The 24,971-nt window shown below is 35.5% G+C and overlaps 4 protein-coding genes across 5 annotated transcripts; 3 read left to right on the plus strand and 1 right to left on the minus strand.

The window, feature by feature from the left end:
- On the plus strand, nucleotides 592–4,696 carry LOC18590675 (RHOMBOID-like protein 1). 2 transcript variants are annotated; one of them, XM_007016333.2, is made up of 6 exons: nucleotides 592–1,329; nucleotides 2,190–2,353; nucleotides 3,261–3,415; nucleotides 3,511–3,770; nucleotides 4,120–4,246; nucleotides 4,432–4,696. In XM_007016333.2, exons 1-6 carry the CDS (start codon nucleotides 944–946, stop codon nucleotides 4,552–4,554), a joined length of 1,215 nt encoding a protein of 404 aa, XP_007016395.1. In that variant the 5' UTR covers nucleotides 592–943; the 3' UTR covers nucleotides 4,555–4,696. The 2 variants fall into 2 exon arrangements, with proteins under 2 accessions (XP_007016395.1, XP_007016394.1); XM_007016332.2 differs by having other exon boundaries at nucleotides 594–1,329; nucleotides 3,261–3,424.
- On the plus strand, nucleotides 13,919–16,649 carry LOC18590676 (expansin-A4). Its single transcript, XM_007016334.2, has 3 exons — nucleotides 13,919–14,179; nucleotides 14,603–14,921; nucleotides 15,777–16,649. The coding sequence occupies exons 1-3, from the start codon at nucleotides 14,032–14,034 to the stop codon at nucleotides 16,084–16,086; spliced, it is 777 nt and encodes a 258-aa protein (XP_007016396.1). The 5' UTR covers nucleotides 13,919–14,031; the 3' UTR covers nucleotides 16,087–16,649.
- Nucleotides 18,710–22,253, minus strand: LOC18590677 (factor of DNA methylation 4). The gene is made up of 7 exons (XM_007016337.2): nucleotides 22,111–22,253; nucleotides 21,233–21,791; nucleotides 20,966–21,147; nucleotides 20,600–20,668; nucleotides 20,213–20,500; nucleotides 19,537–19,683; nucleotides 18,710–19,250 (listed from the first exon to the last, which is right to left on the minus strand). Exons 2-7 carry the CDS (start codon nucleotides 21,789–21,791, stop codon nucleotides 19,014–19,016), a joined length of 1,482 nt encoding a protein of 493 aa, XP_007016399.2. The 5' UTR covers nucleotides 22,111–22,253; the 3' UTR covers nucleotides 18,710–19,013.
- Nucleotides 23,954–24,771, plus strand: LOC18590678 (flowering-promoting factor 1). Its single transcript, XM_018127007.1, has one exon. The coding sequence runs from the start codon at nucleotides 24,054–24,056 to the stop codon at nucleotides 24,426–24,428; it is 375 nt and encodes a 124-aa protein (XP_017982496.1). The 5' UTR covers nucleotides 23,954–24,053; the 3' UTR covers nucleotides 24,429–24,771.

A 24,971-nucleotide genomic window follows, 5' to 3' on the forward strand; every position in this document is an offset into this window, starting at 1 on the left:
ATTTTGGATCATTTTATTTTAATTATGTACAAATAAAAAAAAGGAAAAAAATCATATGAAAAATTAAAAATCTAAACCTAATTATACAGCTTCAAATAAGGGTGTATGAACAGTTGAGTCAATATTAAAATTTGAAAAATTGAAAATAAATAAATTTACTTTTTTTTAAAATTGAACCGATCTAATAAAAATCGAACTATTTTGATCAGCTCAATTGGTTTTGAAATATTGAATTAAAGCAAATTTTAACAACATTTTTAACAAATTTTAAGGTAATAAGGATAAATATAAATTTCAACTTTTTTTGAGCAAATTCAATAATAATTTTGATAAATTTATATTTTAAAAATATAACATATTAATATATATTATATTTTAAATTTTTATAAAATCAAGTAAAACTTTTTAATCGATTTAGTTAAAAAATTTACTCATCGAAAATCAAATCAATCTGATCAAAATAATCAAAATTTGAAAACCGAACTTATTGATAATTGATATAACTAAATCAAATTAATCGAAACCTAACTTCAAAACCTCCAATTACATTCAAAATAGGACAGCAATAACAAACAAAACAAAAGCAGTACCCCATCCCGTAAAAACAAGAAGCAGCTGCAAACGCGAAGCTTTGTCTACACACGGAGATAGGATTATAGGAAGAGAAGAGAGAGAATCCGTGTAATATCAGGAAACCAAGCAAGGCTTAAAAAAAAAACAAAAAAGAGAAGAGATTCACATTCCAAAATGGTAGAACAACATTAATTTATTTCCATAGAGGGAACCCCCGTATGTTTTTTTTCTTGTCTTTGGTTCATTCCTCACCTAAAAACCAAACACAAGTACCCGGAAAGTGTGAAAAGGGAAATCCCCATATGTTTTTTCCTCTTTGGCTCTGATGTTTTTTCTTAAGTGAAGAAGAGGTGGTTTTTTTTTTTGGTAGATGGGGATGGATTCTGGGATTCAAATCAAGGTGATGAATCACAGGAAAGGAGACAATGTAGTGCATCCGGTGCGACCAGGTCATGCCACATCAGCATCGCAGCCATCCACGTCATCACCGCTACCTGATGGACGGCGGAGGCAGCATCAGCAAGGGCAGACGTACAGGCAAGGGCAGCAGGTACAAGGGTTGATTGAGAAGCCATTTAAAAAGTGGGTGCCTTGGTTGGTTCCAGGCTTTGTTTTGGCTAATATTGTCGTTTTTGTAATTACCATGTTCATTAATGATTGCCCCAAGAACTCGGTTTCTTGTGTGGCAGGATTCTTGGGAAGGTTTTCTTTTCAGCCTTTCAAAGAGAATCCTCTCCTTGGCCCTTCTTCTTCTACGTAAGCCTCTCTCTCTCTCTCTGTCTCTCTCAATGCATAAATATGTGTATGTTCTCTTAGAATATCTTTTAGAAAGATATAAACTTTTATAGTTTTTGGGATTTTTTTTTGTTTGATAGAAATTTTGATTGGTAAAGTTTGCTGCAATAATTACTTCTGTTTTGTTGTTTCTTATTTTGTGGAGTTGGGATTGTTTAAAAAATTTTCATCTTTTATGATGTTTCTGCATTGCTTATTTGTTGGTTCACGTTTGATAACGTAGCAGATGATATTTGAGATGAAATCATGGTCTTAAGGTGGAATATGTAAACTTAACTCACAGAAAATCAGTTGCATGGAAAATTTTGACATTTGTTGGTGCTGGAATGATCATTAATTTTGCTTGTAGAGAATGATTTTGGGAAATTTAAAGTGATAACAAACAATTTGGACCGCCTAATCTGGCTGGCAATTCCACAAACTGGGCAGGGTAAATTTATGCAGATTAATATATAAAATGTAAGGTCAGTCATGATTCATAGACCACTTTTAGGAAGAAACAATACCTGGGTGCTACCAGTTGTTACAAGTTCCACTTTAGGTGTCTTCTTAGAAGATTATATAATAACCAAGATTTCTTTGGATGCTTTTTCTTTAATTATCCTGAAGTTGTTGAGTATCTACTTGTAGGCTGCTTTTCAGAAAATTGTTTTTCGAAGTCATCCTTGAGTTTGGTTTTTATACGGGTTTAGCTTGCCTTTCATATATATATATATACGGTTTTAGCTCTGAAAATGTATTTCAGTATTTGTATGGCATTTTTACGGTTGCAAAATACTGGTTCACGGCTGACCTGTCCTGTTATGTTTTTGTTTCTTCAGATTAGAGAAAATGGGTGCTTTAGAAGTGTCTAAAGTTGTCCATGGACATCAGGCATGGCGCCTGCTTGCTTGTATATGGTTGCATGCTGGGGTTTTCCACATACTTGCCAATATGTTGAGTCTTGTATTCATTGGAATTCGGCTTGAGCAGGAATTTGGGTTTGGTATACATCTTATTCCCAGCTTAAACTTTGTTACCACTGATGACATGAACCTGTATAGAATTTACTGCTGGAGAAGGAATACATCATGTAATTGTTGTGATTTACAAAATTGAGATGTGTATGGCAGATTTCAATGACTAATTGCTCTTCCAGTTCCTGTGCTGAATTGTTAATTCATTTTCCATAGATCCTCATATGTCAGAATATAGTCAGTTATTATTCATATCTGTAAAATTATTGAGTGGTCATATGAGGCCTTATAAAATATCAAGTGCTCTACAGAGCTGTAAATAAAAAATTCAACATCATGATCATTATTGCAGTTAAATTCTACAGGATCACAGGGCATAATTTAGAAATGAAGGATTTGCTTGAAGAAACCTTGTAGACAAACACTCACTAGAAAGAGTCTGCACAGCTGCCTAGTGGTTGAAGGAACTTTCTGCATCTGTTGATGAAGGTCACATCCCAGGCTAGTGGTTAAATATGTGTTTCATATGAGTTCGGACTTTGAAATGCTTACAACAATAGTAGATAAAGGCTATAGATAGCAGTTAGGGTGGTTAAATTGAGGCCGAGTAGCACAAAACATGTCTGAGATGAAGTGTCTTCTTAAGACTTTCTGATCTTCGGTCAGAATATGTTACTTCATTAACATAGTGTCAATTATTGCTTTGCTTTCTGGGATAGCTTTGACCTGCAGAATTTTACTGCTCCAACAAATTAGAAACTTTCTAAATTCACTTCCTGTCTCTTGACATCAGCATTTTTCTAGGATAATGGGTCGAAAAGGATGGCAAAGAACCTCTGAGCTTGTTTTTGGAACTGCTTTAATTTTGCCTACTGAAAAGTTATTTTACTAGTTTAAAATATTTAATCCTAATTTCTCTTTGGTATCTTTCTGCAGTGAGAATTGGCTTGCTTTATCTAATTGCTGGTTTTGGTGGGAGTTTGCTGTCATCTCTTTTTATTCAGACTGGTATATCAGTTGGTGCCTCTGGTGCACTTTTTGGTTTACTAGGAAGCATGCTTTCAGAACTCATCACAAACTGGACAATATATGTAAATAAGGCATGCAAATTTTACTGATATTTCGTTCTTTAGAGTTTGTACATCTGTGAGCAAATTATCTTACAGTTTCAGTTTTCTATGTGCAGTTAGCAGCATTGTTGACTCTCATTTTGATTATCGTAATAAATCTAGCAGTGGGAATCCTTCCACACGTGGATAACTTTGCTCATATTGGGGGATTTCTTTCTGGGTTTCTCCTTGGATTCGTATTTCTAATTCGCCCCCAGTTTGGATATGTTAGTCAGAAAGATGTTCCTCCAGGATACATTGTCCCTTCTCGTAAACCTAAACACAAGCCATACCAGTATGTCCTGTGGGTTATCTCTCTGATACTATTGATTGTTGGGTAAGTGCCTGTAATCCTTTTGTATTTGGACTCAAGAAACTTTGTATGTGAGATATAAAAGCACACATATTCATGTTCAAAATAGGCTATTACCTCATAAATGTACATGAGTGACATTTAAACGGATTATTCTCTCAAGTTGATTTCCATGACCATTCATTCGGTCTCTTCAATTATTACACCCACAACACCATGTTTCTATGTATGAACAAATGGGAGAACTTTATACTTTTGCTGATGCGCGATGGTTGAGGGAAGACATTGTTAATCATCATTCTTATCTTGAGTTAATGTGAACTTGATATACTTAGACATGTTATCTTAACACCATTTTCGTAATTATTTCTAGATACATTGTTGGCCTAGTTCTGCTCCTTCGGGGGGTTAATATGAATGATCACTGCTCTTGGTGTCATTATATGAGTTGTGTTCCGACCTCATTGTGGAGCTGCAAATCACAACAAGTGTATTGTGAGGTGAGTAGAGCTGCAAATTACAACAAGTGTTTTTATGTTAATCTAAGTATGTTCACAATGATTCTGCATATGGCTGGAAAAATTTCACAACTAATATCTTCTATTGCTCTACATTCATAATTTATATACTCTGTTCTCTTGTTGAAACATACACGTTATTCCTTTATTCACCAATGTTATTGCAGTCAAGCCAGCTTGGGAATCAACTGAACTTAACATGCATAAGCAATGGGAAAAGCAACATCTATGCATTATCAGATGAAAATTCTTCTCAGGTTCAGCAGCTATGTTCTAAGCTCTGCAGTTGACCCTCAAGCATGTACAGGATAAGATTTATTTTTAAAATTATATAAAATTCGATGCAGTTGTTAATTTTGAATATGTTACATGTTCATTTTCAATATATTAGATGAGAATATTTCTCCAATGACAGGTGCTCTTTGCTTCTTAGAGTACTCATTATCGATACCTTACGTTTCATAGGTCTCAGGTAAATCTAAATATGTTTATAAAACTGAAATAGTAGTCAATAGAATCAAGGTTCTGGCCTTTCAGATATCTCAATTGTATTATAGAGAGCCATGAGATGGTATTAGTTTTCGGACAATGTGAAAAGGAAAAACATTTCTTTTCATTAGAGTTTCTTTGTTTTTAATTGCTTGTCAAATCGCCCTTAGCTAAGAATTTTTAGAGCAATGTTTGTTCATATTATTCCCCCGTTAAACCCTAAACCCTAAATTGCATAAAGGTTTAGTATCCATACAGGAAAGTTGGTGTGTGATTGGAACACAAAATCTAGGGAGCCAAGCAATGAAATAGTTAAATTATTTGCCAAAATTTGTATTTTAATAAATGTGGATAATTTTGAAAATTAATATTACATTCCCAACAAAGAACTTTTAGATCAAACGTTACAATATTATTTACTTTGCATTTTAATCATTATTTTGTTTGTACACTAAACATTGTAATATTATTTTTCTTACAATCACATTACTTGCAATCATATTATTTGCAATCACATTATTTATAATCACATTGCATTGTAAAGTATTAAACATTACTTAAGAGTTTTATTTTGAGAGTCTGATTGATGTAAGAACCAAATGAGCTGACTATTTATTAAAGGATATCATCAACCCAACTTTGGCCCAAATGAGTAATACTTTTAAACCTCTTTTGATACAAGTTTCAGGATCAAAACTTGGGTTGGAACCCTATAATCTTTGATTGGGCATTCGGGAATTGTAATAAATTTTAAGCTTTCTTTGGGCTGTCATCTAGAATAATATTTGTTGGACTTGGACTGATGTTGACCTTAACTTAAGGTTAGTCTTGAGGCCCATAGGCCCATGATTTTACATCTTCCACTAACAATAATCTATTTACACAAAAAGGGTTTTCATGCAGATGTGTACATTAGAAAATGAGGAATTTGGAGAAAATATTTCTTGTTCTATTAATATAAAAATTCTGTAGTATCAATTAGCATAGAAAATTTAATGGCTAAGCTTTGTTTGTACTCTTTCATTGTTTCCACAAAAAATTGCTTGCATTTACTCCCATTTGCTAGGGTGGAATTAATGAATAGCATTGGTTAGGATATGATGGTGAAGCTTTTAATGAAGGATTTCTCAACAAGAAAATAGATGTGAAAGGGCATTGAATAGCCTCATCTTTCATTTCCATAAATCAAAAGCAGTTGAGCAGAATAAATTGCTCTATTTATATATATATATATATCCAATATTCAATTTCAAAACTATTTCAAGTTTTTTTTTTTTTGGTTATGAGCTTATTTAATTAGTCTACAAAATATTACTATCATTAATTGGACAAGATTGTTAGATAGATAACTCTAGAACTTGGTTTTATGGTTTGTAACCTGATTTTTGTGCATTTCTCAACTAAAAAAAAGCGACAAATAGAGAAATATTAAATAGCAAAGAGTGGTAAATGCAAGATATAAATGAGAAAGAGAATTACAATCACATGTAACTCTTTCAACAAACTTTGAATTTGCATATGAAAAACCAACCCTTGGCCAACAGAGTTTGAATATGAAATCTTCTATTTTCACTTGATGCTCTGTTGGTGTCTCTTTCATCATTTTGTGTCATGTGTTTTCTAAATTTTGCACATTAAGATTTAGGATTTAGAATTATAGTTTAGGAAACATCAAATGAGAAGATAGAATCTGCTTGTTTTTAGGCAATATATAGAATACATTCTAGACTTCTTAATAAAATTAATTTCCATTTACAACCCTAATGTTGGGATGAGAATCCAATGCTTCGAAGTTCCAGATATATATATGAATATTTTCCCACTAATGACAAGCAGGGAAATTTTTTAGTCTAATGGTTAGGTTTATAACCGTATTTGCCTTTTATAACTTAACCTTTGGATTAAAACTTTTGCCTTTCTTCCTTATTTGCATCCCCTCTATACAGCAAACGAACCTAAACAAGAAGAGAATCCTAGGCAAGTAAGTAGGAAGAAGTACTGGTAGCCAAAATGCACCACATTTTCCAATATCAATGTCTCGTGGCTTTCTTTCCTTTAAGACACGTAATCTTCAATTTATCCATACAATATTGAAATTATGCATAGAAGATGATACCCACCACTACTACTACCACTAGTAGTACTGCCCATGCTCCCAAAGCCGAAAAGGACATGTAAAAACCAGGGGCTCATACCAAGCTGTTAGATCAACCAAAGTACAAAATTGCGTTTTGTACCAAAAACAAAAGTAGATAATGACGAATTAAGGGTTTTTCATGGAAAGTGACTAAAAGATAATTATATAAAATTATAGATCGAATCAATAATCTGTTATCACCTTTGATTCGCTCTTGACAGTAGAGTTATTTGTTTTCACTTGGGAGCTAGGTCGGGCTATGGCAAAGAAAAGGAATTTGTGGCCATGATTTACTCCAAACTTCTCCAAATGAATAGGGTCTGTCAGATGTTAATGGAAGAGACAAAGTCATGGTGGTTTTGAGTATTATTTGTTATCTTCCCTTATTATTATTATTATTATGACCTTCAATTGCTTCAATTAATTTTACAACCTCCCTTATTACCTAGCTATCATCTCTCTGTCTCTCTCTCTTCCATTCCTTACTTTTTCCTTTCCTTCTATATTTCTTTTGCTTTTGGGGGCTAGGAGATCTTTGGCCCTTTTGAATATTAGGAGAGGTAGTTAAGTTGGTTGTTAGGGTGGTTGGTCGTTTACACAATAAGAGCAAAAAATCTAGTGCCATAAATTATTGCAAGAAGAATCACAAACCTTTGGCCTTTGTAAAGAAAAAGGAGAATAAGGGTACATGGGAACAAAGAAAAGATCAAAGATATGATGCTATTTTTTGCTTGCTTGAGAAAATTTTAAAGCTTTAGTAATTTATTCCCCATGGAGATTGCGTAAAGCTGAAAACCATCCCCTTAAGGCATGCAGAGTTTCATCAAAATAGAATGCATGATTTGGGGGGCCAAAAAAAAAAATGTTCCCTACATCCAACCAACGGTTTGACAAAAGCCAGGCAGGGCTCTTGATGATCGCATGCATGCCAGCTTTGGTACAGTTATTGCCCAAGGATCATTATTGGCTTTGAATTATAGCCATTGGTATGTTTGGTTCTAGTTCTTCAAGCAATCTAGTTTTTGTAAGAAAATTTAGGACATAATTCCCTTGTCTTGGGACACAAAATCAGATTAAGAACAGGATTAGATAGAGTGCTTAACAGATTAAGTTGCCTCATGATCCATTTGGCTTCAAATGTCAAAACTCAAACCTGTTTTTCTCATCTCAATCAATGAACTAGATATTCCTTGGAATGATCTTATTTGGAATATTTGCCTGGCTTGGTGACCATGAATGTATGAAGAAGGGGTTTGGACTAAAGGTAAGGTGTGAATAATTTCCACAAAGAAGATGACACACCTTGCAGCTATTGCATGTGTGGTTGCAGTGACTAGTCATGGAGGAAATAACCAAAAGATTTTTAACAGGAAAGGGAGCTCAGATCCTGTCCCTTCAATCATTTTTGTGGCCCTTGTGAATAGAAGGACATCATTTATCATTGCCCGATTTGACCTATTTCCATTGTTTCCTTGATCCCCAAATCTTGTCCATGCAATTTTATTGCAGAGCTGAGGCAAAAGGGAAATGTCCATTCCCCGTTTCTCAGAATCTTACCTTGAAACTAACAAGTTTGAACATGTTGCTTAATGATAAAGACATGCAATGAAAGTCATAAGGGGTTCTTACGTTGGGAGAGGTGGGAATCTATCTTATTCTTGTGTGAACAAAAAGGTTAATATTAAAAGATTGAGAATGGGGCAAATTATAATTTCCATGATAGATTACAGAATCCTCCATTTTATTAAGCTAACATCAGTTTTCCACTTAGCTGACAAGCCTGTCTCCCCTCTCTGTAGTCAAACTGGCTTTAAAAAGCCTTATGTCCCTGTCCAATTTATTCCAAAAGCACAACACTTTGCTCCAGAAAATCAGTGTCTCAGGTTGGCTTTTGCAACCCAACTCCTCAGCATTTGCATAATGCGGTCTTCTGCCTCATCAATGCACCAGCAAGCCAGCCTGAATTTCTACTCTTGTTAGCTAGCCTAGCTTCACACTCTCCAATTTTAATCCTTATTCAAAATTGGTGGTCAAATTTATTACCATAGAAATTAAGACATTAACCAAGCATCACATTTACTAAAGATAATATTGATTTTTTTTTTGTTAACAAGAATTCTAAAAATACGGGGTTAAAATATTGCTATTCTTACTTTAACTGTAATTTAATAATTTTTTACATATATAATTACAAATAAATAAAAAATATTTCATCCGTTTCAAGAACCTCAGACTTGCAGATAAACTTTGAGTCCTTGAAACATCCAAATGCTGGTAGCTACCCAAGAGGGTTTTTTAAGGGGAGGGGAATATCTTGAAAATTGAGGGAAGGGTTCACATCTGGTGGGTCATAGTCCTCAAAATTTGACAAGAATCAGATGAAGCATCAAGGGTTTATTTTGACACCGGAAGATCACATGGGAGTCAAGGAGAATAGACAAGGATTGGTGCATGGGGGCAAATTTTGCTTGTCCCCTTTGCTGCCAAATCCCCTTAAGCCCACATGCTAACGGTTATGTTATCCTTCGTCTCGCCCACACGCATTCTCATTTCTCTCAGTTCTCATCGGCTGGTATACAAGCAAAGCATATTGTACCATAACCCAAATAGCTTTTATGGCCTTTTCCTTTCTAATTCCTTCTCTTTCTCATATGTGACATAGCATGTGAATGCGATATATGTTATCCCTCTCAAACGCCCTTTTCAATCTATCTTCCAAGGGAACCCCAAATACATTCCATGTGATCGTACATTAACTCCATTGGCTAAGACGAACATGAATCTTGATTCTAATCCAAACCAAACCGTATCCACACATATGAAAACATACTCGTATAGATATAGATATATTTTTGTCCGTGTATGTATTAAGTACGAAAATACAAAAGAATGTAAACTAATATTTGCTATATGCTTTCGAATTAGTCCTGTTGAATGTATATAGTTCTATTCCAAAGGGAAATTTTGATTGAGCTGTCGACATCTATCTTTAATGCAGGAACTTGAGTAAGGAACAATGCACCAAAACAAATTAAAGGGATATCGAGAGGGACATGGCATTGTTTAATATATATCCTTCCATGCATGCAACTAATGCAAAATATATTCCAACTGGGCAAATTGCAAAAGCCAGTAACCCAAGACCAAGGGCACCCACTTGACCAAAAAGACCACGCATTTTGCCTCATATCTGAGAGAAATTAAGCTGGTCACTGGTGGTTGAGGAATGAGAGAGACTCCCATAATTCAAGAAAAATTCAAAGGTCAGCTAAAGTGGCATGTTCCAAAATAATCCCACCTAAATAGTCAATCATGTTAGTTAAACAGTTTGGACCCCATATATGACCCCCTAAACTTCATTATTTTCCCCACTCAAACAAAGTGGCAAGTGACCCTTTGCATCAATGTTATATTCTTCTCTACTTTATTAGTTAATGTCTACGGTTGAGACATATATTTCAAAATATTTAGGTAGAAATGCTGGAATTCAACACGTATTTACACTTGGAAAAACAAGCTTGAAATTGAAGGTTTGCGTGCATGCAACCCTATGTTCAATACCATTGTCGTGTAAGATTAGGAACAGCCTAATTTGCTTAGGCCTGGTTGAAAATTTATTGGCATATGCCCAATTACTATCGGATTCCTTGGTTTAACAGCAAAAAACAAATATTAAATACAGAATTTTAGGTGACCTAAAAGATTTAGAAAATATAAGCCAATTTTGAATAATATTTTATGGCTAATAATTGTTCCATGTTTTAATTTGATTAATTAATTAATTAAAGGTTTTCCTGAATTCTAATCAAATCCTTGATTTGCAGAACATATAATATATTTATATTTACAAAACAAAGCTTTTCGGGCATCTAAAATTGGATATTTGGAAGTTGGTCCATGGAGTTTTTGCTATCCCCCCAATGCACGAAAACATATAATTACAAAAACTAAACAACAAAAACAAAGTAATTAATAAGTTAATCGTATCTTCTATTGGAGATGAGAACAAGGGGAAATGGGATTCGAATCATATCATGTAAAATGCTTTAGATCGGTAATTGCCAAATAGAAAGATTTCAGAGAACATAGGGGGGATATATAGCCACACCAAACACTTTTTATATTCATTTTGACTTAAGACAAATGAATTAGTTCTTTACCAAAACACATGTTGTCGACATAATCATAATTTCATATTTAAATAAGATTTAGAGCAAACAAAGAATGGTACTTCAAACCCAAACTTTATATCGCCACTAAATTGAAATCAGAAGTAACTATTAATTTTTTAAAAAATTTGTGTGAGAGAATTCTCATTGGAGATAAAGATGAAATTATTTGATTCTTTTTTATATAAATCTACAATTACAAGTAGAAATTTTGGTTATAATCAAATAATTTTTATATACAACACGTATTACATTCATGAAATAAATCAACCAGTAAATTAATTAAATTAATAAATCAATATAAAATTCGAAAAACGGAAGTCAATAAAGAATCCAAGTGCAATTGCTTTTCTTTGTTTCTTTTTTTATCTTTTTGTATACAATTTTCACTTTTGAGGGAAACAAATGAATCAAGAAAAAATGATTAGCAATCACATGGGGCGGGGGGACGATGCGAGTGAGAGCACGCTCTAAATCAGACGCAATCATGATCCCCAAGGCCAGGCCGGGTCCCCTGCTGCTGGTCGCATCAAATCTCTCAATATTTTCGTACATTACGTGGATACCTCCCATTGGTCCACGTGAACAACCCAAATTTTAAAATAAGATTTCTTTATGTTTTATGCTTTGTGGCATGCACATGCGTGAGTAAGTAGAGAATAGGAATTAGGAAGATTCATGGATTGATGGCGACAAATGAAAGGCTCACCACCCTCGAACGGTGCGTTTCACGCATCCCTCGCTTTCCACACAATTTTGCCCCACAGCCTACCCTTGCATTTCTTTTCTTCTACGACTATAGTTTTCTTTGTTGAATTTGTTTGTTCAAAGTCTAATTTTACTCTATTTTTCTTTTTTTTTTCTCTTTATATTTGTCAAAAGAATATCACAATCCTTTCCTTTTTTTGGGTTCATTGCCAACTTATGATTAGGACCTTAATAGTGGAAACGATTTGACTCTTGGTCAAAAACAATAAACTTTGATTTTGTTTTAAATTCAAACGTGTCGTCTTTTATTTAAAACGATTGTTATTATATGAATCGTAAAATTTTATTAATTGTATTGTTTAATTTATCATTACAAATTGATTAATAGAAGTTTCGGCTGAGAATTTTTATAATTTTTTTATTATTTAACTAGTAATAAGTTTTCTATCAAAGTCGTGAAAAATATATAACCTTCCTAATTAAATAGGAAGTCCTATGTTAACAATTCAGGTTTAGTGGGTTGAGTAAGGTAATTAATATCTTCCTTAAATGTTAATTAGTAGACAAATCAAAGCATGTTTGAATAATACTTGTACATTCAACAAAACAAAGTTAAAATTAGGTCATACTTTGACTCTGTCAATAAGCATACTATCTTTGAAAGATATAAGTATATTTATTTATCTTTTAAGATTAGGAATCTTTAAACAATGATCAATTAAATTTGTTCATACGTATCTAAGTTTGAATGTTGAAAAAGCTTTATCTTAATTTTCTCGAAATATGAAAAGAAAGATAAATTGTCAACTTATAGATAAGTAGTAATTCTTTTTTATCCAATTTAATTTTGAAAGAAACTATAGTCAAAACTTTCATGTTAAAATTTTAAAAAATAAATTAATTAATTTTCGTTACGATTTGTTTGATGAATTCAAATTATGCCTAACTTAATCTTTTTGCCGAAATACAATGCCTAAAACATTCTTTGAAAAAGTAATAATTAAAGTTATTTCATGCGTTTGAAACGTAATAAAGTGCATGAATTGACACAACTTGTAGCTAAACATGCATGGGTTAGTCGAAAGAAACAATTAAAAGGATAATCAAAAACGACATGGCGTGGAGAGTAGAAATCAAGTGCGGGCGCGGGTGGCTCGAGATTGCGTGTATATGCCCCACTTACAGTTAAAGTCCGGCGGTTTACATGGCCCGATGATTACGGGATTAAGTGGGTCCCAATCCCCACGTTGGATGCTTTGGTGTCTCAGTGTCTTGTAGTTGGCTGGTAAGATTTGAGCTTCGGTTTTATTTTTGGGGGAAATCTTAGTGGGTTTTAGCTTTGATCCATCTCATACCCCATACAAATCTTTCGTGGGTCCCCCATCTTGTCCTCAAATCACATCCGTTGATCACGCCTTTTCTTTTCATAAACTTAAACCAATTCCACTATTTATACCCTTTTTCATGCGAATTAACTCCAAAAACTCAATTTATAGAAAATAAATCTCGATTTGAGAGTAAATAATAAAGAAAATAGAAAAATGGAATGAAATTAAATATATTTATTTTTTTCCTTTCCTAAGAATTGCCATTGGGAATAATGGGATTTCATTTATGACGTCACATACCCTCATTCAGCTGATAAAAGAAAAAAAGAAAAGAAAATGTGGGAAGCGTTATTTGGTTTTATGCTGGTTGCTTTTTCCTGTTTCCAGGTGAATTATTTCTCTGTGTGCGGTGGAATGTGACAAATCATGTGGCTCCATCCACCCCCACACAATTCACAATCGGGGTATGTGTATGCGGAACAACTAAGAAATGGAGTAATATTTTGCTTCATATTGTAAAGGTAAATAAGATTTACTATTTCCAGATTTCAACTCAATGTCTTAAAGAGAGGAATTCATATTGAATGGGAAAGGGTAGTACTACTAAGGTAGGGCCAAGGCCAACAGTCCTAAACTTATCCGTATAAGCTTTATGTAATTGGAGGGTACGTGTAAATTGAAGTTAATTTATTTTTTTACATAAATTTAGAAAAATAGTTTGGTTTCACACAAAAGTAACAGTAATGATGATTTGTTTGAATTTTTCAGAATAACGGGGCTCTATCCCTCCTTAGACCCTCCTCTTTAAGTACCCCCTTACTCCCCCTCACTTAACTCTCACCCCCACCCTCTCTCTCTCTCTCTCTTTGAAGAAAGAGTTGAGTTTTCAGGCTTTTTTTAAGTCAATAGTCTTTGAAGTAGTTGGAGAAGGGAAAAATGGCTGTGGTGAGTGTAGTATGCGTTTTACTCTTTATCTCCTCAATGTGGATGGCTGAAGCAAAAATTCCAGGAGTCTACTCTGGTGGAGCATGGCAAAATGCCCATGCTACCTTCTATGGAGGTTCTGATGCTTCTGGCACCATGGGTATGTACCTTCATCAAGGCCTATTTCTGCCTCATTTCATCCCCATTTTCGGATTATGCCTCAAAGCTTCTTTCTTCCCCCCCGCGCTCTCTTAATCTTCTTCTCTTTCACAGTTATTTTTGACTACCCAGCTGCATTATTTCCTTACAGAATTTGCCCATATCAGAAGTAGCATAAAAGATAACATTTGGGCTTTCATGTCTGACAAATCCTCCCTAATTCTACAAAAAGAAAACCAACTCTCTAGCCTGCATTAAAGGCAAAGCTCTGAAATTTCCCTCATTGTCAAAACCCTAACTCCTCATGTCACATTTCCTACTAAAAAACCACTTAAAACCGCCAACAAGTTAAGCACTAACTCAACTGCATTACCTTAATTCCCCCACTAATTATCTTTTTTTTTTCTCTCTCTAATCCTTGCAGGAGGAGCTTGTGGCTATGGAAATTTATACAGCCAAGGGTATGGAGTTAACACGGCAGCATTGAGCACAGCATTGTTCAACAATGGCTTAAGCTGCGGTGCTTGCTTTGAGATCAAGTGCGCAAATGATCCAAAGTGGTGCCATTCAGGCGGCCCTTCCATCTTCATCACAGCAACCAACTTCTGCCCACCAAACTATGCTCTTCCCAACGACAATGGTGGCTGGTGCAACCCTCCTCGCCCTCACTTTGACCTTGCCATGCCCATGTTCCTTAAAATTGCAGAGTACCGTGCCGGTATCGTTCCCGTTTCCTACCGCCGGTATGTGCTCTGTCTCCCGCCCTTTTCCGTACTCTGTTTCCTTTTAATGCTACCATGTAGTGTGTTGAAGACAGGGCTAGACAGTCAAAAGTGTGATTTTCATAAACTTTTAAGAGTCAAAATCAATATAATAATAATGCTAGAAATGATATGATCTAACTCTTTTCTTGCGGGGGTTAGGTAACTCTATTTAATTTCATTGGTTAGGGAATTGATCTCTATTACATGTGACTAATATTGTTAGATGTGGGTCAAGTTTCTGCATATGGGTTGGATTCTGGTGAGGTATGTGTCAGAGGAGTTACTATCTTGGGTCATTATGAGTTTTACGAAAATACCCATATTCATTTTCCTCATTTGCTAACCTACCCCAATCCTCTAGTCTAAGTTGTACCTAACTGACATTCAAAGCTTCGTTAAGAGCCGTTTGTTGTGTTTTGCTCCATGTAGCTGATCTTAGCTTTGGCCAAAATATTTCTAGTCACTTTCCATCCTCTGTTCTCACTCGTGTTGTCTTTTTACGCTGTAGCTAAGGTACCAAATAGCCCAAAGCCAAAACAAAACCAGACATTGGAATAACATTGTACGTTGTAGTAGGAATAGGTTGGGTTGTAAACCAATTTCCATTAGTTCTACTTCTAGTAATGGACTAATCGTCAAACATCAAAACCCAAGACACACACGACATCACAGTCCCCAAGGTCCTAAGACTCTTTTATTTTAATAATAATAATAAAAAAAGGATTAAAAGGCACTAAAACCCTAGCTGCTGTCTTGTTGACCAAATCTTTGTTCCACGGCTAGAATCACGCTCCGCGTTTCATGCTAACATTTGCTTCGTCCTTAATTACGCAGGGTGCCATGCCGAAAGAGGGGAGGGATCAGGTTCACGATCAACGGCTTCCGTTACTTCAACTTGGTCTTGATCTCCAACGTTGCGGGTGCAGGGGATATCGTGAAGGTTAGCGTGAAAGGATCCAGGACCGGTTGGATGAGCATGAGCCGAAACTGGGGTCAAAACTGGCAGTCAAACGCGGTTCTCGTCGGTCAGTCACTCTCCTTCAGGGTCACAGGCGGTGACAGACGCACTTCCACCTCGTGGAACATCGTCCCCGCCAATTGGCAGTTCGGCCAAACATTCGCTGGAAAGAATTTCAGAGTTTGATTGTTCAAAATTTGAAAACCAAACAACGAAAAAAGAAAAAACCAAACAAAGGAACGAAACTATTAACCCTCCATAAGTTAAAAAACCAAAGTTAGCAGCAGTAAAAATGAAGTTTCCCGCCATAATCCATTTCCCATTTTTACCGTCATTGGCGCCAAACTTTTCTTCGTTAGGGTGATGTTTCTTTTTGACCAATTGGGTTTCGGGTTGGGGCTGCTGGCACTCATTTAGGTTAAGGGGAAAGAAAAGTGAAGATTTTCATGGATTTTTCTCTCTCTTTTTTGTTCTGACTTTTGGATTGGTGGGTTTGTTTTTATTGTGTGAAGGGCTTCTTTTTTTTCATCTTTTTGTTGTTTTAGCGTCAAGAGAGGAAGGGAAAGAAGAAGTGTAGGGGAAGGACTGAGGCGGCTGCACACAAAAAGGAAATGTAGCCCGCAGCCTAATATAAATTTAGTGTCACTAGCTATAGTATGATTATATATATATATATATATTTGGGAAGTGTATTGTTGTAACTTTATATATAATTGAATTGGAATTTTATATTTGGTTTGTTTCTCTTATGCTTAACTACCATGTGTTATCATTTATCATCTCTTTTTATGAAGTTTCTTGTCGAGTTTTTTGATTCAGTGATCGGATTATAATATAAGGAAAAAAAATCTTTCTATGTATATAATTTAAATTTAAATTTGGGCACGACGAATTGAATATTTAATTCGAAAATTTGAAATTATAATTCAAAACAACTTTTATGTACTAAGTTTATGACAATTGGGAAAAACAATTTAGTGATAAGTTTACATATATTCCAATACTCAACTTGGTTGGAAAAAGAGAAACCTTCAATTACGCTTGATGTTTTGCATACTTTCTTTGAATGCATCTAATATAATTGAGAGTTCAATGTTAAGAGCCAGTTATCCTCATGTGTACTGAAAGTAAAATATGGTACTAAGAGCTAGTGACTTAAAAAGTATTGAGTTTCCATGGCTTCAATTGACTGATACATTAGAAAAAGGAAAAACCCAATGGTTACAAATGGCCGGATTGTTGGTTTCTTGCAGGTGAAAGTATAGATGGGAAACAAAACAAAACAAACAAAAAAAAAAGTTTCCTACTTCTGAATAGTCTGAGGATGCTCGATTTTCAGGGGTTATCTAAATGAAGCTTCCCTTGTTTTAACCTGTTGAAGCAACAGAAGAGATGTCCTGGAGCAGGATGCCATAGGGTTTTTTCACAAAATCATGTAGTTGGGAGTTGAGATGAAAAGATTATTTTGGATAGATATGCATAGGGGTACTGTTAGAAAGCACTGATGTCCCTCTGCTCCAACTCTTGCCACTTTAGTGGGGAAATTTCCTTAAAGTTACTAAAAGCAAGAGCGTCAAAGCACCATGTCACTTCATTTTGCATCAACATCTATAACTTTGTGTTTTTTTTTTTTTTTAATTATTTTGGCCTTTGCCCTCTCTTGTTTGAAATTTTTCATATGCTCTCAGCTTGTACACACTGAAAATTTCAAAGAAGCAAAACAAGTCATTTTCTTGTCATTCCATTCCACGACATTTTAATAAACGTACCAGCAAACATTGCTCAATTTGAAGCTGGGGTTCAGTAGATTTCTACGATTTCTCTCTCTGTTGTGTAATCCAATGTCACTCGGTTTCATCGGAATCTAAAAATACCCGTTAAAAAGAAAACAAAATTTTCGACCAGCTGGGACTTTGTCGCATTTGTTAAACTCTTTCACGCACATAGAACCGACTCAACATTCAATCTAACAACAGTGATGGAGTTGGAATACTAGGATTTTTTTTGGACTTACTTAAATGAAACCAAAAAATAAAAATCCTTTCTTTCTTTCAAGCAAGGAAAGTTACAAGACACATTAAATTTATATCTTTTGGATAACAGAATCTTGCCCCTTCATTTCCGTGAGTCCATATTTGGGGAGGTCACATCAGATAGGTCCAACGCACTTGCCTCATTTGCTCGAACCGAACTTGTTGCACATGGGGTGTGGGCCTCTTGGGGTAGGGTTCTGTTCGTTAAATGCTCTGTGGTCTGTACACATGTGGGTTGGAAGAAGTTGTTCTTTCTCTCTTGTGCTGCCCCTTTCATCTCTTTTTGTTGGTTTTGAGGGGCAAAAAGATCTTTGGATTCCTATTACCTCAAAAAGGGCAAAACAAAGAGTGGCAGACCTAGGCCTTTGGATTCCTTCGGCTCGGTTTGGCGGTGGCTAGTGGGCTCCCTTTAGTTAAAATTCCTTTCACATTTGGGAGAGAGATTAATGATAATTCTTCCTTTTAATGATTTTTGTTATGATATGGTAACGTGGGTATTGAATTAAGATTCAAGCCTAATGATAGAGTATCTGATTTAAATAATGTGTGTGTGTGTGTATATACATATATATATATATATATTCTGTATATAAAGTCCGATTTTAATCTTCTTACAATTGTTTGAGATTAAAACTACTCACCAAACTTTAGATTTTGATTTAATCTTTCAGGTTAATGGAGGGTTATGTTAACCTTCTTATTCATAGGTTATCATAAGTTGGAATTAGAGTAGATCTGAAATAGACCATTTTCACAAAAAAGTAAAAAGAAAAGGAACAGAGCAACCCCAACTGATTTATTGGGCCACACTCATTTTTTAGCCCATATGGAAAAAATTGGACACCATGATTCTACAGCCTGTTAATTTCGCAAACGTTGGGCCACGAAAGAAATATAGACTCTCGTTTACCCAGAAAGCTTTTGCATGGTCTCAACATAACCTATGTAAATCCTTGTTAATGAATACGAAGCTGTCCACAAAATATCTCAGAGCCCATTTGGCTTTTTAAATGCAGTTAGATCAGCCTAAATTTGATTACCCAGAAATTGTAGAAGAAATAAAGCATAGACACATTCAGTCTACCTTCTGCATCTCTTTCGCTTCTGCTGTTTCCACTGCTTCAGTAAATGCTCCACTAACTCCGCCAATGTTGCCATCCTCCCTTCATTGAAATTCCACAGTGCCGGGGCTGTGTAACTACCACTCGTTTTGTACTCATTCATCTGTGCAAAAGCCGTGGTCACGGAAGTGTATACTTCATCACCAAACTCAGTCTTGAGGGTAGTCAATTTTTCATCTTCCTTGTCAAGAATTTCCTGTACAATCACATTTAACATGAAGAGTTTGGTCAATTGAGCAAGAACTGAAACGAGATAGATAATGGACTGAACATTGATAGGCAGGAGCCAAGGTTGTGAAACAACAAAGTCAGTGGTCCCTTGGATGAACTGACAATCTCTATGCTGTCAAACCTTCAAGAACTTTGAGAACAAGATGAGCAGATAAAGATAGGCAAGCAACATTGCTTATAGGGGAATTTTGAAACAATTAGAGAGCATGAGTGCCCAAACAGAAAAGATTTGGCTAACATAAGACAAATACCTTAGTGTTTCCTTCCTTGTCTGTGACTATCTTAAAAGGATGCCAGCTAGGATCCCGAAGATACTCCTGCCACAGTAAACATTGCTTTGCTGTTTTCTTATTCTCTCGGCACCAATGAATAGCAGGGGTGGAAACATCTTTCAAACTCTGTGAAACAAGGAAGTTAGTCTCTCCAAATCTTATCCACATTTCCATATGGATAGACATTATTCAGATTACAAGCATGATTAAAAAATAATATAACAAATTTTATCGCTCCATATGAAAATGGGGAAAAATGGAAACTAGAAGCTACATAAAACTCTTCCAAAATTCATGGACATGATGATATATATCTTTAAGAAGCAACTTCTAAAGCTCTTGTCTTCCTCTGAATAATACAAGGCAAGTTGATGCAAGTTTTCCATCATGCCAATTGCATTTGCATCCACCATTAATTGAGTAAGCAACTGTAAACTAATGCAGCCACTGCAAACACTCATGGTTACTTCAGTAACTGAATTAACAGATATATCTTTTTGTTGCTTCTTGTTATCTTCTTGTAATCAATCAGGATGAACTACCCAGCAGTCACAACTGGCCCAATACCTTATACATACTAAAACGATCAGACATGACGAATAAAAAATTGTTCTAAAGAAAAGAAAGAGAAAAGGAGAAGATAAAGGATACTTGCATTGATTATCTCCTTTCGGGCACCCTCTAATTCATCATTGGTTTTGCGTTCCTTGACAATAAGAGCTTGATTAAGTTCCTCCAAGTCATCCAGTTCTTCTTCCTTCTCTTTTAGTTCTTCTTCAATTGCCTCCATCTTTGTCTTCATTTCTGGCTCTCCATCCCCTTCCATGTGCTGCATTACTTGCAAAGCCCCTTTCATGCGCTGTATCTCCAGCTCCAGTGCTTGTTTAGCATCAAGTTGCTTTTCTAGCTCAATGATTTCTCTATGAAGTTTCTCTGTTTCTCTCTGACATAAGAAGTAACTAAAAGATAAAAAAATGTTTCTAGAATTTATACATAGTTAACCACTGTTTTAAATAGTGCTCAATGATGACTGGAAATATACCTTCTGCTCTTCAGCCAGTCTTAACATATTTTCGTCTGCCTTCTTTTGCTCCAAGGTTGCCCTCTCATTCTGCAAAAGGAAAAAGGCAAGATTAAAACAATTTAAAAATATTCTGATCACCGGACACAGAAAGCAATGTATAAGGCTAGCACTCTAAAGAAATCTGGTATTTAAGTGAAAAAGTACAGTCAACATAAAGGATAACAGAAATAAAGGAACCTAATAGGTTTGCTGAGTAATTTTTTTTGTTTACCCTTCATGAACTATACATGTAAATCAGCTTACCTTGAACAAATCATAATCTAGCTAATAGTTCCAATAGGAATTTGTAAAAAAAAGTAAAAAAACAAAGGCAGGATTACATACCATCATCTTTTCATGCTTAAGTTTTCTTGTCTCGGCCCCATTTTGAGCCTTGCGATGAAACAATTCCTTCTCTCGCTGCTCTAATTTTCTTTTCTGATCATAAAGATGCCGTGTAGTCCTCTCATGCTCTAAAGAAATCTTCTTCAAATAGTCATGAGCATTCTGCTGCATGTTTTTAGTCTCTACACATTAAATACAACAAGCCATTAGCAACTAGAATAGTTAATTCAATTTAAATCCATTTTAAAAACTAAGATTGTAGCATACCTTCATTATAAGCTTTGATCATCTCATCCTTCTGCTCCATCAGTGTACTAATGGATTGACTCACCTCATTACATTTGTTCTCCATTTCCTTAAGGTGCATATTCTTGGTCTCCAGGGTGTTGGCTAAGGTTGTCAACAACTTTGAGTCCTTCCTTTGATCTTCAGCTTCTTTTTCCGAAACAGTCTTCAGGTCTCCATTCCTGTGAAGATAGTCACCAATCAGTCCTCTTGAATGGTAATCATCTTCACGAGCAACCCATCCATACAATTTGTCTCTTCGCCTCCTAGAACGATAGAAATCCTTCTTTCCACAATGATCCGCTTCAAAGCTCCTCTCGAACATGATGGCATTATTAAAGCCATCCCACTCTTTGCTGAACTCCACTATGGCAAATCCCGAATGACCATGTCGGTTCCATAAAGGATGAACCCTCACTGGATTAAATCCTTTTTCTGTGAACTCCTCCCTCAGTTTCCTTCCACTATCCCCTACATGCTTTCCACCTTGCACTGTAGTTGGAATATTGGCAATGATGCCCATCCATGGATGAACAAACATCTGACATCAGGGAATAACAGAGACACGTCTTTAAGCTTGTAAACAACAGTGTAAGTAGGTATCATGCATGAAGGATCACGACAAAGCCTAATAAGCTAGGAAAAACCTTACAATCAAAATTAAAACATTACACATCTTTAATGAAGTGTTGAAAGAAACAGAGAATAACAATCTGATAATTCCTTAAAAGCCTTTTAACAGATTTCAAAAGACTCAAGAAAACTCCCCTGTTTGGTTGGGAAGAAAAATTGAAGTGAAAAGGAATGAGTTAAAAAAACAAATGAAACCGAAAGCGCAGCAAAAAGATCAACAGCATTACCTGCGTTCGACGATCTAGGGTTCTTCGAGAAAGAAATTAATGGATATTTCAAAAAAAGAAAAAAAAAAACCTCTTCTTAGCAAATAGTTGAAGCAATAAAGTGTACTACATTAGCTGCAAAAAAGGCACATCGTTTCGTCTACGGTAAGTTTGTAGCTATCACGTCGTTCCACTTTCCTCTTCACTTTTTTTAAAATAAAGAATTGATAAAAAAAGAAGACGTCTTCGCGAGTGTATAAAAAAAGTTATACTTGCGATTTGGGGCTTAGATTTGGTTTCGGTGATGATGAATGATGAGATCAAGGAGCGAGTGCAGATTGTGGCAATGAGGAGACGCGATTGGTTAGGGGAAATGAAGCGGTAGGCTCCATAGCAGTACGTGGAATATGGCGAATGGAGACTCTTAAAGCTGACAATTGGCATGACCAGAGGATTTTAATTACTTTATTTGTTTTCTATAAATCTACTTCAAAATGAAAATTTAAATTAGTGCCAAGTATGTACTAAGGTGTGACACGCCTAAAACTTAGTTGTAAATATATATGAATAAATAAACTTGTTGTGTTAATTAAGGAGTTAGCATTTTTAAATTACTTTTACATTTTGAATATTAATTCAACATTATTGGTATACATGGCATTAAAAATTAAATTGATATAAGTTTTGAATTTACTAATTTACTAAAAATGATGGATCAAAATTCATAATTTAATATATGTATTCATTTTAATTTGGTTAAAAGTTAATTTCATTTGAATCCATATATTACTTTTGAGCTATAAATATAAGTAGATTGGGCACCAGAAAAAGCCTATTCACCTTTGGGCTTGACTAGTGATATCCAACACACATACTTTAGGCAAATAAGAGCCCAAGAGTTTTTTATGAAGAGTGTCAACGAATTTAGCCAATGAAATTTGTACTAGGATGTGAGATTGCCTCTCCACCCAATTAATGTAGGAAGACAAGCACATTGTAATACTAACATATGAACAAACATTATGGTTACAAAATTTGGTGTCCATGGAAGTAAGGATTGGACCCAATCATCCTCCCTCAAGTACCCCGACATGAGGCTACCTCTAATCAGAACCGCATCGAACTTATCCAAGAACCGAAAGCTTTTAGCACTACATGGTTCAATGCACAAGACCAAAATTTAATAAAAGAGAATCCGCTGATCGGGGCGAGACGGCACTCGGCACACCAGGGGTGTTTAACCAAAATGGGAAATGCAGGATTATGACTCGAAATTAACGTGCATGAAGAGGGATCGATGTGAAACCCAAACCTTGCATAGCCAAGAATGTGGTCCATCCTCTCGGGTCCTTGACGATCAAATGGCCGTAATTGTTAACTTTTTAGGCTAGTCAGAAGATTCGTCGACCGCCCTCAAATAGCATATGCCCTGTTTTTCAGAGCCACTGCTGTCCACCATTTATATTAGTAACACGCTCGCAAATTTTACTCAATTGTCAATACATGCAAAAATTGATCCAATTTATATTAATTTTAATATTTTATAAAATTAAGGGTATGAGTGTAAATATTGTAAAATTTTTTGTGTTCAACAACTATTACGTATATTTATCTCTTAAGTAAAAAATTTTAAATCAACGAAATTTTAACAATCTAAATCCATCTCAATTAAAATTTGAATCAAAATTCAAATCGATCTCCATTAAAATTTGAATCAAATATCTAATTATAATTAATTAAATTGAATTATTATGATATATTTATCTATCAAAACTGCTTCCTTCCCATGCCAAAGTAATGTATTAATGAACCTTAATTTGTTTACAGCTATTGCTCCGTTGTCCTATAAATGTGGCACCAAGTTTTCATTACTGGCAATGGCACCACCTTTTCACTACTGGTAACCTTTAGCTACCCATCTCTTTCGAAGTTCTCTCTCCAACTGTGCTGGGAGTGCGGATACAATGTCTGGAGTGTGGGTATTTGACAAGAAAGGTGTGGCTCGCTTGATAACCAATCCAACCAAAGAATCCTTCGAGCAAAAAGACCCAATTTATCCTGGCACATCCACCGCACCAGGGGCTCGACCCCGGGTCCTAGTCTACCTTCCGACCAACCAAGTCATCAGCTCCTACGCCGAACTCGAGCAGTGTCTGGCTGAGCTTGGCTGGACTCGCTACAACAACATCAGCCAGCCCGACCTTCTCCAATTCCACAAATCCGACGCCTCAGCTCATCTCATTTCTCTCCCGAGAAATTTCGCCAACCTCAGGCCCATGCATATGTACGACATTGTCGTTAAGAACCGGTCTTTCTTTGAAGTACGTGACCCTCAGTGACATTACATTGCGCTTGATTCACGAAATCAAACACACTATACAGAAACATACTTTTCAACCGGTCCATAGCCTTAACGAAGTGGGTTGTCTAGCGAAATGGTGCACGTTAGAGATTCCTGGTTACATTTTAGTAGTAAAAAAGAAATAGAGGATGTTGTTTCTTTGTAGACTGTTTTAGTTTGCTAAATCCTGTGCCATGTGCCTCAAGTATATATATCTCTAACTAATAGGTTTGATTCCAATGAGACGAGAGATATCTATCTTTCTTTTCGGTTAGAACTTTGAACAAAAGGTTTTTCATGTTGAATGGTTTTACCGAATTGATGGTTCTAGTTTTGCGTTATTTACTTTGTTCGTTCGAACTTTCTTTTGATCTGATTCGTTCTGCTTTTTCATTTTCACCTGGCTTTTGTTTTTCTTTTCGTTGGATCAAAGCTCACTTTTTTCTCTGTGTGCGTATATTGCTTTTGTTTGATATTGCATGCATGTGAATGTCATGAGTACTGCTGTGATTATGCCCATAGCTTTAATTACTGATTCAAT

This window comes from Theobroma cacao, chromosome 9 (assembly GCF_000208745.1).
Source record: "Theobroma cacao cultivar B97-61/B2 chromosome 9, Criollo_cocoa_genome_V2, whole genome shotgun sequence".
Lineage (NCBI taxonomy): Eukaryota > Viridiplantae > Streptophyta > Magnoliopsida > Malvales > Malvaceae > Theobroma > Theobroma cacao.

Coding starts and splice junctions, on each gene's coding strand:
- LOC18590675 (XM_007016332.2), top strand. CDS start 944: ATGGGGATGGATTCTGGGATTCAAATCAAGGTGATGAATCACAGGAAA. Junction 3,425..3,510: donor GGACAATATATGTAAATAAG/GCATGCAAATTT, acceptor TTCTATGTGCAG/TTAGCAGCATTGTTGACTCT. Junction 4,247..4,431: donor CACAACAAGTGTATTGTGAG/GTGAGTAGAGCT, acceptor ATGTTATTGCAG/TCAAGCCAGCTTGGGAATCA.
- LOC18590676 (XM_007016334.2), top strand. CDS start 14,032: ATGGCTGTGGTGAGTGTAGTATGCGTTTTACTCTTTATCTCCTCAATG. Junction 14,180..14,602: donor TGATGCTTCTGGCACCATGG/GTATGTACCTTC, acceptor TAATCCTTGCAG/GAGGAGCTTGTGGCTATGGA. Junction 14,922..15,776: donor GTTCCCGTTTCCTACCGCCG/GTATGTGCTCTG, acceptor TTAATTACGCAG/GGTGCCATGCCGAAAGAGGG.
- LOC18590677 (XM_007016337.2), bottom strand. CDS start 21,791: ATGTTTGTTCATCCATGGATGGGCATCATTGCCAATATTCCAACTACA. Junction 21,148..21,232: donor GATCAAAGCTTATAATGAAG/GTATGCTACAAT, acceptor TTTAATGTGTAG/AGACTAAAAACATGCAGCAG. Junction 20,669..20,965: donor TTAAGCATGAAAAGATGATG/GTATGTAATCCT, acceptor TTCCTTTTGCAG/AATGAGAGGGCAACCTTGGA.
- LOC18590678 (XM_018127007.1), top strand. CDS start 24,054: ATGTCTGGAGTGTGGGTATTTGACAAGAAAGGTGTGGCTCGCTTGATA.